Source organism: Podarcis muralis, chromosome 10 (assembly GCF_964188315.1).
Source record: "Podarcis muralis chromosome 10, rPodMur119.hap1.1, whole genome shotgun sequence".
Taxonomy (NCBI): domain Eukaryota; kingdom Metazoa; phylum Chordata; class Lepidosauria; order Squamata; family Lacertidae; genus Podarcis; species Podarcis muralis.
The window spans coordinates 71,335,651-71,354,324 of record NC_135664.1 but is presented as its reverse complement, the minus strand read 5'-3'; the positions used below and the strand labels follow the sequence as shown (position 1 = coordinate 71,354,324).

General features: G+C 48.3%; 1 protein-coding gene across 3 annotated transcripts; it reads left to right on the top strand.

Moving 5' to 3' along the window:
- The first annotated feature begins 41 nt into the window (after positions 1-41).
- Positions 42-18,241, top strand: MEST (mesoderm specific transcript). Of its 3 annotated transcripts, XM_028746665.2 has the most exons (13): positions 42-130; positions 3,975-4,129; positions 6,669-6,748; positions 8,218-8,295; positions 9,166-9,302; positions 10,410-10,468; positions 11,943-11,983; positions 12,091-12,161; positions 12,747-12,848; positions 14,300-14,365; positions 15,984-16,060; positions 16,210-16,273; positions 17,835-18,241. In XM_028746665.2, the coding sequence occupies exons 2-13, from the start codon at positions 3,976-3,978 to the stop codon at positions 17,950-17,952; spliced, it is 1,047 nt and encodes a 348-aa protein (XP_028602498.2). In that variant the 5' UTR covers positions 42-130; position 3,975; the 3' UTR covers positions 17,953-18,241. The 3 variants fall into 3 exon arrangements, with proteins under 3 accessions (XP_028602498.2, XP_028602500.2, XP_028602501.2); XM_028746667.2 differs by lacking the exon at positions 14,300-14,365; XM_028746668.2 differs by lacking the exons at positions 12,747-12,848; positions 14,300-14,365.
- Positions 18,242-18,674: the final 433 nt, after the last annotated feature.

Sequence of the window (18,674 nt, the reverse complement as noted above, 5' to 3'; positions counted from 1 at the left end):
CGAGAAGGGGGCGTGGCAATCGAGGCGCTGCCCAGGGCGCGCATGCGCTTTGGCCGTCCCCCGGCTCCAGAAGCCTTTTTCTTTCCGCGGGAGCGGCATGGGACGCGCCTGCCCGCAGCCCGGAGCGCAGGTGAGCGGAGAGCGCATGCGCGCCCTCTCTAGGGACCAGGAAGAGGGGAAGTGACCCCCAGTTCTTCTCTTGGGGGGGGGTCTGGGTTGGGGGGGAAATTGCTGGGTTTCTCCCTTCTTTGCAGCCCTGGGGCTCTTTTTGATGGAAATTTGGGAGAAAACCAGGAGGGGGGTGTTTTATGGGTGCAGAATTGCTTGTTTATTTGCTTATTTATTGCATTCCCTGTTTTAGGGAAGCTTTTAATATTTAATATTGGATGAATTACTGCATTTTAATATATATTTTCAAATAATATTTATTATTTTCAGTAAACAAACATAGTAAAGAAAGAAAAGATGAACAATAATTAAGACAAAGAAAAAAGAAAAGAAGAAAAAAAGGAAAAAAGATACATACAACATATTACCACTTAATTAATTAAAATTAAGTACCATCCACCTTCATAAACATAGTATTTGACTTCCTCGAACCTCTTCCATCCGAATTTCTTAGTAATTCTATGTAGCAGTTTCCAATATCAGTGTTTCAAAAGACCATATCATAGTCCTAAGCATATTACATAACTTTCCTTGTCATATGTTTTCTTATTTATAAATTTAATTCCCTTTTACTCCTAGGCCTAATTGTTTCTTTCAAGTGATTACATATCTTTAATATTACAATATTTATTCAAGTAGTCTTTAAATTTCTTCCAGTCTTCTTGATGTTCCTCTTCTTTCTGGTCGCAGATTCTCCCGGTGAGATCAGCCAGCTCCATAAATTCCATCATCTTGCATTTTAATATTTTTGCTGGAAGCCGCCCAGTGTGGCTGGGGAAACCCAACCAGGTGGTTGGAGCATAAATAAATTATTATTATTATTATTTATATCTGCCACCTTTTCCTGCCAGGAGCTCAAGGGGGTGTTGCTCATTTTTAGCACTGAGCTTTCAAAACACAACGTTTTTAAACGAAGCACTGCAAAGTTTTGCACCAGCAGGCAGCCTTAATTTTATTGAGATTGCACGCCTACTCTTATCCTAGAATTGTTTTAGCACAACGGCGCTGGGTGCTGCTGCCTGTCAGGTGCCTGGGACGAGTCGAGGCAGAGCTTGGCCCCCCCATCTGGAGAGGCGGCAGTGGTCAAACAGACCACTTTGAACGCAGAAGGCCTCAGGTTCAAACTCTGCCCTCTCCCGGTTTGCAGAAATGTTTGGAGAGCTGCTCCCGGTCTGTGTGGATTATGCTGCATTAGATAATAATTATAATACTAATAAGGGACCCGGGTGGCACTGTGGGCTAAACCAAAGAGCCTAGGGCTTGCTGATCAGAAGGTCGGCGGTTCAAATCCCCGCGACGGGGTGAGCTCCCGTTGCTCGGTCCCTGCTCCTGCCAACCTAGCAGTTTGAAAGCATGTCAAAGTGCAAGTAGATAAATAGGTACCACTCCAGCGGGAAGGTAAACGGCGTTTCCGTGTGCTGCTCTGGTTCGCCAGAAGCGGCTTAGTCATGCTGGCCACATGACCCGGAAGCTGTACACTGGCTCCCTCGGCCAGTAAAGTGAGATGAGCGCTGCAGCCCCAGAGTCGGTCACGACTGGACCTAATGGTCAGGGGTCCCTCTACCTTATAATGATAATTAAAAATAATTTTATTTATACTCCGCCCTCCCCAGCCAAGACCGGGCTCAGGGCAGCTAACAACCAATAATAAAAACAAGTTGATTAAAATACAACTTAAAAAACAAGATTAAAATACAACATTAAAACATAGACCCAGATAAAAGATAGACCCAGAGTTTGGCATTGGTGACGTTCCTGTGCTCCGAAGCAAGAGGTTTCTCAGTCCCAGTGCAGAAGACCTTGGAGCTACTGATCAGGCCATGGCATGAGATTGCATCTCTATGGGATCCCCTGATACCAAAGAAAAATCCTGGGGTTGGACTAGATGACCCTTGGGTCCCCTTCCAAAACTACAATTCTTTGATTCTATGAAAAGGAGAATTGTGGACTTTAATGTGTCCTTGAGCTGCCTGCAGTCTTCCCTCCACTGGGCTGGGCAGCTTGGGGCAGCATGGGGTTAGTTCAAGGTTCTACCCTCGCCCTTCATCCTGCAATTCCTTATTAACATTTTCTTGCCCACACAGGGGATGGGCAGGTGTGGAGGACTCCCTGGTCCTCAATGGGGCAACTGTGCCCCTGAAGGACCAGGTGCGCAGCCTGGGAGTCATTTTGGACTCACAGCTGTCCATGGAGGCGCAGGTCAATTCTGTGTCCAGGGCAGCTGTCCACAAGCTCCATCTGGTACGCAGGATGAGACCCTCCCTGCTCGTGGACTGTCTGGCCAAAGTGGTGCATGCTCTAGTTATCTTCCACTTGGACTACTACAATGCGCTCTATGTGGGGCTACCTTTGAAGGTGACCCGGAAACTACAACTAATCCAGAATGCGGCAGCTAGACTGGTGACTGGGAACGGCCGCCGGGACCACATAACACCGGTCCTGAAAGACCTACATTGGCTCCCAGTGCGTTTCTGAGCACAATTCAAATTGTTGGTGCTGACCTTGAAAGCCCTAAATAGCCTCAGCCCAGTATACTTGAAGGAGCATCTCCACCCCCATCGCTCAGCCCAGACACTGAGGTCCTCCTTCGAGGGCCTTTTGGCAGTTCCCTCCCTGTGAGAAGCCAAGCTACAGGGAATCAGGCAGAGGGCCTTCTCGGTGGTGGCACCTGCCCTGTGGAACGCCCTCCCACCAGATGTTGAAGAGAGCAACGACTACCAGACTTTTAGACAACATCTGAAGACAGCCCTGTTTAGGGAAGCTTTTAATGTTTGATGCATTACTGTATTTTAATACAGCGGTACCTCAGGATGCGAACGGGATCTGTGTGTCAATGTGTAATTTTATGGGGAAGAGGGAAGGGTGTGGATTATCTTGCCCAAACTTGCCCAGTGTCCCAATGTGATTAATGCAAGCAAATCTCTGTAGGAGTTCCTCCATTTTTTAAATCTCTCTCTTTTGCTAGTGGAAGGTCCTTTTTTCATAGGGGGCTGGCTGGCTCACGAAGGCAGCCTTTTGATAAATGTGTGCATAAGAAAAGGAGGGGACGTTTTATCATATGTGGTGGGTTTGTAAGGTAATTTTAAAAAATTGGGAAATGATATATAACGAATTGAAGAAAATGTTACATTTGTTAAAAAACCTGAAGCATTTTTATTAGGGATTGTAGGGAAATATCTGCCAAAAAAGCTGAATAACATCTTCGTGTATGCAACAACGGCCGCGAGAGTTTTAATAGCACAAGGATGGAAGACGGAAGAAACCCCGACTAAAGAATCATGGCAAGAAAAATTGATGGACTGTGCAGAACTGGCAAAACTGACATACAACTACGGGACAAGGATAACTGTGACTTTAAGGATGAATGGGAACCCTTTACAAAGTATCTGAAGACGCAACAAAGCGAACTGGACTCCTTGGCTGGCTTTGAATAAATGTTCACAAACTTCTTATTGATAATTGTTACTGAAATAATTATCTATACAACTGTGTAACATGCAGAAAACAGCATTTTTAGAGAAATCAAAGACTGGAACTGAGGGAAGTCGGGGAGTGGGGGTGGGTTCTGTGAGGGGAGGGAGGGGAAAAGGGAAATAAGGATGGTATGTTTCTGGATAATACGTTTTGTTTTAATTTTGAATAAAAAAGTAATAATAATAAAAAAAGATAAATGTGTGCATGCGCGGTTTTCGAACTGTGAACCTTGGAGTGCGGAGCAAAGTCCAACGATGTGGTAATAGGACTGCACTGTTTTCTCGCTCTCTCCCCCCATGTAAACACTGCGTTTCTCTTCTTTCTCTTGCCAGAATGAGAGAGTGGTGGCTCCAGGTGGGGCTTCTAACTGTGCCCCTCATCGCTGTCTACCTGCACATCCCGCCCCCCAAGTTATCGCCGGCTCTGCAGTCATGGAGGTCGTCGGGAAGCTATTTCACCTTCCAGAACCGGAATATCTTCTACAGAGGTTTCCTCTCCTGTGTTTTGCGTCCTTGTTTCCGAAATGCCTGGCCGAGTTTTCTGCGAAACGCTCAGTGCGGCTTGCAGTAAAGACGGCCTTGAAAATAGCCGTGAGGTTGTTCTGCGATTGCTAAAAAAAGAGAGACAGACAGACGCAAAAGGCGGCAGACAAATAGAAGGAAGCTCATTGACCTAAAATCGGCCGTTTTTAAAAGTGGCCAGCATTCAGTGAGAAACCTTCAGACTATGCTAACGAAAAGGGAAGCAAGGAAGGTAGATATCTAGCTAGCAGGTTTATTGATCGGTGCAAAGATTTGCATTGCACAATATTGGAAAAATAGAACCCTGCCTCCGTTAACGGGGGACGGACGGACCGTTAATTGATCAGTAATAAGGGACGCGGGTGGCGCTGTGGGTAAGAGCCTCAGCGCCTAGGGCTTGCTGATCGAAAGGTCGGCGGTTCGAATCCCCGCGGTGGGGTGCGCTCCCGTCGTTCGGTCCCAGCGCCTGCCAACCTAGCAGTTCGAAAGCACCCCCGAGTGCAAGTAGATAAATAGGGACCGCTTACTAGCGGGAAGGTAAACGGCGTTTCCGTGTGCAGCTCTGGCTCGCCAGAGCAGCGATGTCATGCTGGCCACGTGACCCGGAAGTGTCTCCGGACAGCGCTGGCCCTCGGCCTCTTGAGTGAGATGGGCGCACAACCCTAGAGTCTGTCAAGACTGGCCCGTACGGGCAGGGGTACCTTTACCTTTACCTTTTTAAGGATCACGTGCAATCCACGAGAAGGGAAATTTATAGGAAGATGGAACTGGGAAAAGGTTGTGAAAGGCTACTTGGCCCTGATTCCTGCTTCCCATAACAATATGCTTTTTGCTGGTTAATAAGAGTTAAAACTTAAGTGGCATTTTATTTTTGTCGTTAGATTTATTGCTCGCTTTTTTGGTGTGTGTGGCCACAATCAACCCAAAATGACTTACACACACACACACACACACACACACACACACATTAAAACCAGAAAAGAAAAGAAGATGTTTAAAAATCCCACCTCCTCTAAAAGGTCCAAGATCATTAAAAGCCTAAGGCTTGATAGTTTTTACCTGGTGCCTGAAGATCTATGTATTAGGTTTATAAACTGGCCTCCAAGTTTAAAAAGTCATACAGTGGATGCTTGGGTTGTGAACGTGATCCATGCGGGATGGATGTTCGCAACCCACAGTGTTCGCACCCCACATCTGCACACGCTTGGGTTGCAATTTGGCACTTCTGCGCATGTGCAAAGTGTGATTTAGCGCTTCTGCGCATGCGCAGCCGCCCAAACCGTCTTGGTACTTCTGGGTTTCGGCGGTCCGTAACCTGAAAAAACTCAACCTGAAGCGGCTGTAACCCAAGGTATGACTGTAGATGGTTTTAACAGCCAAAGGCCTGGTTGAAGAGGAAAGTTTTTGCCTAGTGCCTAAAGATACATAGTGAAGGTGCTGGGCGAGTCTCCCTGGGGAGAGCATTCCACAAATGGGGAGCCACCCCAGAAAAGGCCCTGTTTTTGTGTTGCCGCCCTCATGGAGGAGGCTCACGAAGGAGGGCCTCAGATGATGATCACAGAGTCCAGGACAGTCCTTGATAGACAATGATGGCATCCAGGAGAACCTCCCTGGAGAGAAAGTGCTTTTGGGATTGAATTCTGACAAGACAGAAGTACTGTTTTTGGGGGACGGGGGGCAGGCAGGTGTGGGGGACTCCCTGGTCCTGAACGGGGTAACTGTGCCCCTGAAGGACCAGGTGCACAGCCTAGGAGTCATTCTGGACTCACAGCTGTCCATGGAGGCCCAGGTCAGTTCTGTGTCCAGGGCAGCTGTCTACCAGCTCCATCTGGTATGCAGAATGAGACCCTCCCTGCCTGTGGACTGCCTCGCCAGAGTGGTGCATGCTCTGGTTATCTCCCGCTTGGACTACTGCAACGCGCTCTACGTGGGGCTACCTTTGAAGGTGACCCGGAAACTACAACTAATTCAGAATGCGGCAGCTAGACTGGTGACTGGGAGCGGCCACCAAGACTGTACAGCACCGGTCTTGAAAGACCTACACTGGCTCCCAGTATGTTTCTGAGCACAATTCAAAGTGTTGGTGTTGACCTTTAAAGCCCTAAACGGCCTCGGTCCAGTATACCTGAAGGAGCGTCTCCACCCCCATTGTCCAGCCCAGACACTGAGGTCCAGCTCTGAGAGCCTTCTGGCAGTTCCCTCCCTGTGAGAAGCCAAGTTACAGGGAACCAGGCAGAGGGCCTTCTCGGTAGTGGCACCCGCCCTGTGGAACGCCCTCCCACCAGATGTCAAAGAGAAGAACAACTACCAGACTTTTAGAAGACATCTGAAGGCAGCCCTGTTCAGGGAAGCTTTTAATGTTTAACAGAGCACTGTATTTTAATACTTTGTTGGAAGCGCCCAGAGTGGCTGGGGAGGCCCGGCCAGATGGGCGGGGTATAAATAATAAATTATTATTATTATTAGGGTGGGCCAGTGCCATAACGGATGTTCTGTTCTCTGCAGACGCCTCGGGCGCCGTTGGCAGTTCGGACATTGTGGTCCTCCTTCATGGCTTTCCAACCTCCAGCTACGACTGGTGCAAGGTGAGGCAGGCCCTGAGAGGCGTTGAAATTTTGGAGACCGGTTATAAAGGGAGCTCCCTGTTAAGAGAGAGAGAGAGATGCCTCCTGATTTTCTTTTTTTAAATAATGTTGTTGTTGTTTAGTCGTTTAGTCGTGTCCGACTCTTCGTGACCCCCTGGACCAGAGCATGCCAGGCACTCCTGTCTTCCACTGCCTCCCACAGTTTGGTCAAACTCATGCTGGTAGCTTCGAGAACACTATCCAACCATCTTGTCCTCTGTCGTCCCCTTCTCCTTGTGCCCTCCATCTTTCCCAACATCAGGGTCTTTTCCAGGGAGTCTTCTCTTCTCATGAGGTGGCCAAAGTCTTGGAGCCTCAGCTTCAGGATCTGTCCTTCCAGTGAGCACTCAGGGCTGATTTCCTTCAGAATGGATCGGTTTGATCTTCTTGCAGTCCATGGGACTCTCAAGAGTCTCCTCCAGCACCAGAATTCAAAAGCATCCATTCTTCGGCAGTCAGCCTTCTTTAGGGTCCAGCTCTCACTTCCATACATCATTACTGGGGAAACCATAGCTTTTACTATACAGACCTTTGTTGGCAAGGTGATGTCTCTACTTTTTAAGATGCTGTCTAGGTTTTTAAATAATATTTTAAGGTTTTTTCTAGGTTTTTAAATAATATTTTTTATTAATTTTACATATAATCACAATACGTAACCTTGTATCCTCTTACTAAATGTCTTGGCTCAGCTGAGCCTAAACAACCTCCCTCCCTCCGAATGGCTTCCAAAATTAAATTTTGCGTTTTTGTATTTCACTTCCTCTCTCATTCCTGTTATATCATTACTTAAAATATTAAATTACTCCACCTGAATAGGTAACTAATTCATCTCACAAATCTTCAGATCACCCTGCTAATGATGTTAAGTGCTTACAGTTGTCTTTCACATATAATATAAATTCGTTTCAGTCTTTTTTGGAATACTTGATCTTGCTGGTTCCGGATTCTTCCCGTCAGTTTTGCCAGTTCTGCAGAGACTCCTCCTGATTTTCACCTTTTCTTTTTAAAAATTTTTTATCAGACACAACGTATTTAATTAGATAATTGCCAATAACCAGGGGGGGAAAAATCTAAACATCAGGGCCAATCTATACATGCTAAATGTATAGGTTTTTTTTGTTTGTTTGTGGCTGTGTACGCATTACCGGCTTAAAATGTAGAATGCTTATTCTTTTTCTCAATTCGGATTGAAGCTGGTTTTGTGGGGGAAATCCATCAAAACACAGCATTTCATAAGAAATGGCAGGATAGAGACAAGATAGATACAGATTATGGCTAACCTCATGTGCACACAGCTTCCCAGTCTCTCGCCAGCTATTTTTTAAAAAAATATTTTTTATTAGGAATTTCAACATAACAATTTATCAAAAATACATCCCACCCCCCCATTTTTCCCTCCTGATTTTCCCCTCTTCTCTCCCCTGCTTCAGATTTGGGAAGGGCTGACGCAGCGATTTAACCGAGTAATCGCCCTGGATTTTGTGGGGTTCGGCTTCAGCGACAAACCGGTAAGCAATCTTGACGCAAGGGCTTCCGATAGGTGAGTGGGACGACCTGCCTGTCAGTCGTGCGACACAATAAGGATGTTCTGTGTCCCCCCCCCCCAAAAAAAAACCTGTTCCCCATCCCTGAGGATTAAGCATTATCTGCTTGTACTACCAGGGGTCAGCAAAGTTTTTCAGCAGGGGGCCGGTCCACTGTCCCTCAGACATTTGTGGGGGGGGGGGGCGGAATATATTTTGAAAAATAATAATGAACACATTTCTATGCCCCACAAATAACCCAGAGATGCATTTTAAATAAAAGCACAACCGCCGACCTAAAAAGGTAAAGGTAAAGGGACCCCTGACCATTAGGTCCAGTCGTGGCCGACTCTGGGATTGTGGCGCTCATCTCGCTTTACTGGCCGAGGGAGCCGGCGTACAGCTTCCGGGTCATGTGGCCAGCATGACTAAGCCACTTCTGGAGAACCAGAGCAGCGCACGGAAACGCCGTTTATCTTCCCGCCGGAGCGGTACCTATTTATCTACTTGGCACTTTGACGTGCTTTCGAACTGCTAGGTTGGCAGGAGCTGGGACTGAGCAGCGGGAGCTCACCCCGTCGCGGGGATTTGAACCGCCAACCCTCTGATCGGCAAGTCCTAGGCTCTGTGGTTTAACCCCACAGCGCCAGAGTGCTGAAACCCGGAAGTACCAGAATGGGTTACCTCCGGGTTTCGGCGGTCGCGCATGCGCAGAAGCGCTAAGTCACGCTTGCACATGCGCAGAAGTGCTGAATCGCAACCTGCGCGTGCGCAGGCGCGCCGCTGCGGGTTGCGAATGTGCACCCCACACGGATCACGTTCGCGACCTGAGCGTCCCCTGTACTTCCCAAACAGAGGCCGCATCAGTACTCCATCTTTGAGCAAGCCAGCATCGTGGAAGGGCTTCTGGACCACTTGGGCCTTTTGAACCAGCGGGTCAACCTCCTCTCGCACGACTACGGGGACACCGTTGCGCAGGAGCTTCTCCACAGGTGAGTGGAAGCCGCAACACTTCTGCGTTTTCTGCTCTATAAGACGCACCCGACCATAAGACGCACCTAGTTTTAGAGGAGGAGAACAAGAAAAAAAATATTCTCTCCCTCTCTGCGTAGTGCCCCTTCAGCAAAGCGGCAGGAGAAACAGAGCCCCTTCCATTTCTCCTCCCGCTTTGCTAAAGGGGCGCTTGCGCAGAGAGGGGAAGCTGCACATTGCCTCTCCAGCGAAGCGAAGTCAGAACAGCAAGAGGGATCGCTGCGCAGCAAAAGCAGCGACCCCTCTTGCTGTTCTGGCTTCTGGGAAATTACAACTAATCCAGAATGCAGCAGCTAGACTGGTGACTGGGAGCGGCCGCCAAGACCACATAACACCAGTCCTGAGAGATCTGCAATTCAAAGTGTTGGTGCTGACCTTTCAAGCCCTAAACGGCCTTGGCCCAGTATACCTGAAGGAGTGTCTCCACCCCCATCGTTCAGCCTGGACACTGAGATCCAGCGCCGAGGGCCTTCTGGTGGTTCCCTCATTGAGAGAATTGAGGTTACAGGGAACCATACAGAGGGCCTTCTCGGTGGTGGCCCCCGCCCTGTGGAACACCCTCCCGTCAGATGTGAAGGAAATAAGCAGCTATCCTATCTTTAAAAGGCATCTGAAGGCAGCCCTGTTCAGGGAAGTTTTAAATATTTAATGCTGTACTGTTTTTAACATTTGATTGGGAGCCGCCCAGAGTGGCTGGGGAAACTCAGCCAGATGGGCGGGGTATAAATAATAAATTATTATTATTATTATTATTAAGCTGTTCCTACAGAGACACCTGTGAAATAATACCTTTGAGGGTGTCTTGTCACTTATTGCATTCTAGTCCACCTGTTTCTCCAGGCAGCTCAAGGTGGTGTGTGTGGTTCGCCCCTTGCCCTGTCAGTCCTCACAACAACCCTGTGAGGTAGGTTAGGCTGAGAGGTGGTGACTGGCCAAGGCCACCCAGTGAGCACAGGTTTGAACCCCAGGCCCTAGTCCAGCGCTCTAACCATTGCACCGCACTGCCACAAGAAGAGGTGTGGCTCTGCCCTGACTCCGCTCTGCCTTAGCCTCTTCTTTGTCCTCAGGTATGAGCACAATACAACAGGAAGTGTCCTCATCAACAGCCTGTGCCTGTCAAATGGAGGTAAGGCTTTTATTGCAAAGAACGTCCTCCATATTCTTATTGTGAGTACGGTACCCTGGTTCTCAAATGCCTTGGTACTCAAACAACTTAGAACCCAAACACTGCAAACCCGGAAGTACCGTATTTTTCGCTCCATAAGACGCACCTGACCATAATACGCACCTAGTTTTTAGGGGAGGAAAACAAGAAAAAAAATATTTTGAACGAAACAGTGGATGTATGATTTTTGTGTTTCATGCTGTGGCCACAGACATGTGATCCGATGGTGAGTTTGGGGTAGCCCAATGCAAAAATCCTGAGGATCCATGTGGATCCGTGCTTTGTAACCAGGTTTTTGTGCCATGCAACAGTGGGTGCGTGGTTTTTTTGGTGCAGGCTGTAGCCATGGACATGCTATGTGATCTGATGGTGAATTTGGGGTGACCCGAAGCAAAAATCCTGAGGATCCATGGGCTTTTACCTCCCCCTTTCCAGGCAGCCTCCTTTATCTCTAGCGTCCCTTATCTTGCTCTCAATCGGCAAACGATCAGCAGCTTTGTTTCAACACCCACTTCCCTCTTTTTTTTAAAAAAAAAGCATGATCTGTTTTTCGCTTCTGGGCAATTCGGCTCCAGGGACCACACATTCGCTCCATAAGACGCCCCTTACTTTTTAGGAAGAAAAAAGTGTGTCTTATGGAGCGAAAAATATGGTAAGCGTTCCGGTTTGCGAACTGTTTTCGGAAGCTGAACGTGCTCCTTTTTGAGTGTTACGCTGAGGTCTGTCTGTTTTCGCTCTTTATTTTGCATTTTTGTTTTTCCGGCTCTTTTTGTTTTGTTTTTGTGACTGCGTGGAACCCAGTTCAGCTCCTGACGGATTTATTGTGTGACTGCAGTACATCGTTTATTGCTTTCATTTTATGGATCCGTGGTCTCGTTAGATAGTAATGTCCATGTTAAATTGCTGTTTTAAGGGGGTTTGTTTTTAAAAGTTTGGAACGGATTAATCCGTTTTGCATTACTTTCTATGGGGAAGCGCGCCTTGGTTTTGGAACGCTTTGGTTTTGGAACGGACTTCCGGAACGGATTAAGTTTGAGAACCAAGGTACCACTTGAAGCCTTGGGCTTGAGTTTGTGCTGAGATCCTAAATGTGACCAGCAGTAGGTTTGTGGGTAAAAGTTGCTTTCATGGCATAAAGAATTTGTGCATAAGAAGAGGTTGCTGGATCAGGCCCAATGGCCCATCTGGTCCAGCCTCCAACCAGATGCCAGGGGGAAACTTTATAAAACAAAATGCCTTACGAAGAAAAGAGAGTGATAATGAGAAAATGGGACTGTTGGACGAAATAAAGAAAAAGGAAAAGGAATTGATTCAACAACCAAATAATGAAAAAATTAAAAAGGACATTAGGCTATTATAGGTAGAATATACATCGAAAATAGAGCAAGAATTCGATTCGAGTGCGAGAGCAACTCTTCCCTCCTGTTTCCTGCAGGTATTTTCCCAGAAACTCACCACCCCAGATTAATCCAAACGGTAAGCACCTTTGCTTGCAGCCAGTAAGCACCTTTGCTTTCTGGGGGTGTTGGATTTGTAGTCCTAAACCAATTAAACAGTGATTAATTTTTCCTTTTCCTTCAAAGATTCTCAAAGATGGCGGCCTGCTTTCACCCATTATCACCCGGTTATCAAATTACTTCTTCTTTGCCAGAGGGTGAGTTGGTATTCTGAATCCTTGAATTCTGGCCCTTTTGAGAGCAGGAGGTCTCAAATGCCATTATTCCTGCCCTCTCTGAGAAGAGGGAAAGAGAACAACGTACTTGTTGCTCAAAGGATGCTGTGCGGTTTTGGAAACCCCTTCTGGAGGGTGTTTAAAGGTAAAGGGACCCCTGACCATTAGGTCCAGTCGTGGCCGACTCTGTGGTTGCGGCGCTCATCTCACTTTATTGGCCGAGGGAGCCGGCGTACAGCTTCCGGGTCATGTGGCCAGCATGACTAAGCCGCTTCTGGCGAACCAGAGAAGCACACAGAATCGCCGTTTACCTTCCCGCCGGAGTGGTACCTATTTATCTACTTGCACTTTGAAGTGCTTTTGAACTGCTAGGTTGGCAGGAGCAGGGACCGATCAATGGGAGCTCACCCCATCGCAGGGATTCGAACCGCCAACCTTCTGATCAGCAAGTCCTAGGCTCTGTGGTTTAGACCACAGTGCCACTCGCGTCCTGGAGGATGTTTAGTACAATCTAAATTTGATTCTCTTCCTTAATAGTCCACCCCTTTCTTCTTTCGAATCTTCCAGACTTGCGGCTGTCTTCGGCCCATATACCCAGCCTTCAGACGCTGAATACTGGGACATGTGGACAGCAGTCCGAACAAACGACGGCAACCTTGTGATTGACAGGTAAGCCCACCACGGGGGAAAAAACAGAACGATAGTGGACACAGGGTTGCTTTTGGGGTCTACTGTGGAACCAGGCAAGCTGTAAGCGAGGAGTGGACATTATAGTCCATGAATCAGCTGCAGTCTCTGAAATAGGTCCAGTTTATTTTTTATTTAGGGATGCGGGTGGCACTGTGGGTTAAACCACAGAGCCTAGGACTTGCCGAACAGAAGGTCGGCGGTTCGAATCCCCGTGATGGGGTGAGCTCCCGTTGCTCGGTCCCTGCTCCTGCCAACCTAGCAGTTCGAAAGCACACCAGTGCAAGTAGATAAATAGGTACCGCTCCGGCGGGAAGGTAAACAGCCTTTCCGTGTGCTGCTCTGGTTCGCCAGAAGCGGCTTAGTCATGCTGGCCACATGACCCGGAAGCTGTACACCGGCTCCCTCGGCCAAAAAGCGAGATGAGCGCCACAACCCCAGAGTCGGCCACGACTGGACCTAATGGTCAGGGGTCCCTTTACCTTTACCTTACATTAAGAGAGAGAGCAGGCAAAGGGGTGTGAAAAGATGGGAGATGTAAAAGTAAAGCTTGATTGTGCAAATATTCGCCTTCTTGACTGTTGGATCCACATGAAGGGGATAGATTTCGAGAGCATTTCAAAACCACCCGTCGCCTGCAGAGATGAGGCATTTATGCTGCTCTGTCGTTAGATATTCCTGCTTTATAAGGCAGCACGTTCTGTAGAGCTATCCTTATGCCAGACAATCATGATATATCGGTATATCGCTTGTAGGTTTTGGGGGAAAAAGCTCTTCCTTTGCAGCTAACAGCTCACTCCTACCCAGAAGTTAAGTCCCAGCAAGTTGACTTTGGAAGTTGCAGGCTTTGGTCTGTGGTTGCCAGACTTGGCCCTCCAGCTGTTTTTGGACTACAACTCCCATCATCCCTAGCTAACAGGACCAGTGGTCAGGGATGATGGGAACTGTAGTCCCAAAACAGTTGGAGGACCAAGTTAGGGAAGCTAATGTTTAATAGGTTATTGTATTTTAGTGTTTTGTTGGAAGCCGCCCAGAGTGGCTGGGGAAGCCCAGCCAGATGGGCGGGGTATAAATAATAAATTATTATTATTATTATTATTATTATTATTATTATTATTATTATTATTGACACTTCTGCCTTAGGTCACCATTTGCCAACCTGGTGCCTCCAGAGGTTTTGGACTACATCCCCTTTGGGCACCAGGTTGGCAAAGAGCTTTTTGTTAAGGCGCTTGGGAAACCAAGAGAATTTAACACTAGCTGTGCTGCTGGTGGGGCTCAATATTGCCCCTTTGCAATCAACGTGGAGCCCTGTTTACCTAGCCGTGTTGGGGAAAACAGGATCCATTCTTCCTGGCGCAATGAAAGCATCCGGATTCTCATGTTTACCTGGCGGAGACTCAGCTTCCTCTCGACTCCGATCTTCCTTTCAGGGCCTCGCAGGAGCTTTGGGACCTGGGCTATCCTGTTTCAGCGCCTGGGCCGCTGCTTTGTGTTGGGTGAGCAAGCTTGCTGGGTTAGTGTTACCGTCACCTGAATTAACCTGGAGCGTTGAGCTGAAGGTTCGGGTGAAGAGCCTGCTGCCAGCTGAGGGGTTCTCCCAAATCCTGCCACCCCTGAAATATGGGGCGCCCCCCAGCATAGTCGACCAGGATGCCCACTTAGCCCGCTCCAAAGCTGCGCATGCTGGACGCTCTAAGACCACTGCTCCTTGCTTAGATTTCTATTCACAGCTCTGCATTCAAGGGAGAAGTCTTAGCCAGTGGTGTAGCGTGGGTTGTCAGCACCCGGGGCAAGGCAAGTAATTTGCGCCCCCTAACCTGTGGATTTGCGCCCCCTAACCCGTGGATTTGCCCTAACCCCCAGATGTTGCGCCCGGTGCTACCGGCCCCCCCTGCACCCCCCACGCTACGCCACTGGTCTTAGCTTGGTATGCTTTGCTTGCAGGGTTCAATATCTGGCACCTTCACGTCAGGTTGGGTGCCTGAGACCGGGGGAAGCCGATCATCTAAACGAGGGATCAGCAAACGTTTTCCGCAGGGGGCCGGTCCACTGTCCCTCAGACCTTGTGGGGGGCCGGACTATACAGTGGATGCTCGGGTTGCAGTACCTATTTATCTGCTTGCACTTTGACGTGCTTTCGAACTGCTAGGTTGGCAGGAGCAGGGACCGAGCAACGGGAGCTCACCCCGTCACGGGGATTCGAACCGCCAACCTTCTGATCGGCAAGTCCTAGGCTCTGTGGTTTAGACCACAGCGCCACCCGCGTCCCTAAATCTGAGTGTTCGTACCCTGCAAAAGACCCGTTTAATAAAATATTAAAGTTTTTAATATTTGATGCTGTATTGTTTTTAACACTTGATTGGAAGCCGCCCAGAGTGGCTTGGGAGACTCAGCCAGATGGGCGGGGTATAAATAAATAAATAATTATTATTTATTATTATTATTATTATTATCTTTATTCACTTGTATAAGGTGATATTATTATGACTAGGGCTGGGCGATGCCTGGTTTTCAGCATTGCAATATATCACCAGCTAAGCACTGCGATATACCGAAATATCATGATGTCTGGCATAAGGATGGTTCCACGGTTTTTCCTGCAACGTGATGATTGCCGGCGCCTGCTCTTGGGATTTGCTCCCCCAAGAGCGGAGCAGTCAGAGTTCAGGGATTGCAGGAATCGAGAAAAGCCTTGGTTGGCTTCATGGTTTCCCCCACATTGAGATTTTTGAATAGCACACGCCAAAATCCTGATCTGCAATATCACGGATATGGACTCCAAACTGGTTTTGGACGATATATCGCCCAGCTCTAATTATGACGAAGCCTTATGGAACCTCAGCTGAAAACTGCCTGGTTCTGTCTTAGGAAAGTGCTTTATACAAAGCCAAGCTGTTCAGCTCAGTATTCGCAGCGCTGACAAAAACTTTAGGATTTCGATGAAGGATTTCCCCCCCCCAGCCCTAAGTGGAGATCCCTTTGGGGCTTGAACCGGGGAGGTTCTCAACTAGAGCTTCAGACCTTCCCCCAAACGGACAGCGGCTGCCTCTGAGCCACCTGAGGCTCCTGCCAAGGGCTTGGAATCTGTCTCCATGGATGAATTTTGTTTTTCAGCCTTTTGCAGTACATCAACCAACGGAGAAAGCACAGGGACCGCTGGGTGGGAGCTCTGCAATCCACTTCTGTTCCCCGTGAGTAGGAAACGGCAAAGGCTGCAATTGTGTCTTGGGCCGTACGGAAGAGCCAAGATTAATTCTGCTGCTTTTGGGTTGGTGGGGTGGGTAATTTTGTGGCCTGTATCCTGGAAGTTGACAAAGATGCTGTTCTTCCTCTCTTGCAGTACATCTGATTTATGGGCCTCTGGACCCGGTGAATCCACACCCAGAGTTCCTTCAGCTCTACAAGTAAGCTTATTGTGGGGGGCCTCAGTTGTACCATGTAATGCCTCGGGGCTATTTCATCAATTTATCGGTCTGAAACAAAATGAAGCCTTTGAGCACTAGCGAGGATTTCCAAATACTGTATTTTTCGCTGTATAAGGCGCACCGGACCATAGGGCGCAACTAGATTGGGGGGGCGGAATAAAGAAAAAAAATTATCCCCCCCCCCCAGCCCCAAAGATCCACGTCTCTGGCTGTCTTGGCTTCCTCTTTAGACGCGCACAACCTCTCCAGCCGGGAGAGGCTGCGCGCGGCTTTCGCAGAAGCCAAGATGGGCTTCGTTTTTAGCCATGGGGCTGGGGCGGGGGAAGCCCGAGCTTCCCCAGCCCCCAGAACGGGTCCGGGAGCAGTGGTGAGGTTGCACGCAACCTTGCCTTCGCTCCCGGAGCTTGCTGCTATCTGCAAGCCTTTTGAGCCCGGCGGGAACACCTGCCGGGCTCCGAAGACTTGCGGATAGCTGCCTGAAGCCCGGGGTGCACAGTGGGAGTTGGTGCTGCGCTCCCCAGGCTTCAGGCTGCTATCCGCAAGCCTTCGGAGCCTGGCGGGAACTCCCGCTAGGCTCCGAAGGCTTGCAGATAGCTGCTTGAAGCCTGGAGAGCGAGAGGGGTCGGTGCACACCGACCCCTCTCGCTCTCCAGGTTTCAGCAAAAGCCTGCATTTGCTCCATAGGACGCACACACATTTCCCCTTCATTTTTGAGGGGGAAAAGTGTGTCCTATAGAGCGAAAAATACGGTACATACTGGAGGTTGCCGCCTTTCCTCTCCAAGGCCCTCTTTACATTTTAACCAGGACATAAGGCAGAAGTTCAACAGGTGCGTCTTCCCCCTGCATTGCCTGCTGGGGAAAGCAGCCCCTGATGAATTCCTGCCTGCCTGTTAAGGACGTAGCTTGTTTGTTTGATTTGCTTTTTTAATATTTCTATGCCTCTTAAATCAATCCCTGCTTACAGTGGTCTCCTAAGTAAATTATAAATCTTCCCCATTCTTTTCTAAAGTTTTTGTCCTCTTGGTTTCTGAGCATCCCAGTCAGCTTTGCCATTTTAGCGTAACCCAACACCTTGGTTTGCCATTCCTTCCTGGTAGGGACTCTTCTTTCCATTTCTTGGCTAATAGCATCCGTGCAGCTTTTGTCGCATACATAAAAAGTCTTTTCTGCTCCGTTGGAATGTCGGTACCTACAATTCGTAATAAAAAAACCTGTGTTTTTTTTAAACAACAGTTGTTTTAAACATTTTTTTCAGTTCATTATATATCTCCCAGAAAGCTTTTAGTACCTTACACGGCCACCACATATGATAAACGGTACCTTCTTTCTCTTTACATTTCCAGTTGGTATTTGTACTTTGTTCTATGCATTTTTGAGAACTCGTCAAAAAAAAGAAAACACTTTTTAAACCCGGCGTGACATCCTAGGAAGCTGCCTTATACGGATCAGGAGAGAAGCTTAATTCCTCTTTCTTCCTTTGTTCCCTGTAGCAGTTGTGGGGTGTTCTAAAGTGCCCTTTCTTGCTACTTCCCCCACAGGCAAGTGCTCCCCATGTCGACGGTTTCTGTGCTAGACGACCACATCAGTCACTACCCACAGCTGGAGGACCCTCTCGGCTTCCTGAACTCCTACCTGAACTTCATCAACTCCTTCTGAGCAGGAAGAGCGGGAGAGCCGATTCTCCGCTCTCAAGAGGCGTTCTTTCGTTCAAGAGGGCTAAATCGTGGGCTCTCTGCCTCCGTACAAAGAGCAGGAAACCAGTTTCCCCCTTGGCGACTGAAGCAATAAGACTCCTGGGCTAGTCACCGGTGGCTGGCACGGAGAGACAAAACTGATTTCCTTGTACGCTCAGCTGCTGGTCCTTCCTCTGTGTTGCTTAAGGAGAGAAGGAATGGCTCCGAGGGGCTAGACTGAGCCATACAAACAGGTGCATAATTTCTCCGCATCCGTGTCTTGCTTCTTTCGAAGATGGCAGGGACGTTCGCTGGGTTCTGGAAGGGGGAGAGGTCCTGTTTCTTGCACGGCTTGTTTACTTCCTTGCTGGGAGGCGAGCAGAGAGGAAGGGTGGACTGAATCGTGCCTATGGTCACAGCCACACTGCATCTAAAAAACATGGCTTCCTCCCAAGTATTCTGGGAACTGTAGTTCACCCCTCGCAGAGATGTTCACATCGCCCTTAAACTATGGTGTGGTGACCACACAGTTGTTAAAAGTGAACCAAAAAGAGTTTATTTTACAAACCTTAACAAGTTTATGGTTCTCATATAATATTCCTGTCAATATCTTAACTTTAGTTTCTTTACTGGCCTATACCTTCTGACTGATTATCTCAACTGTTTGACTGGCTCCTCTTAACAAATTCTCTCCCTCTCTCACAC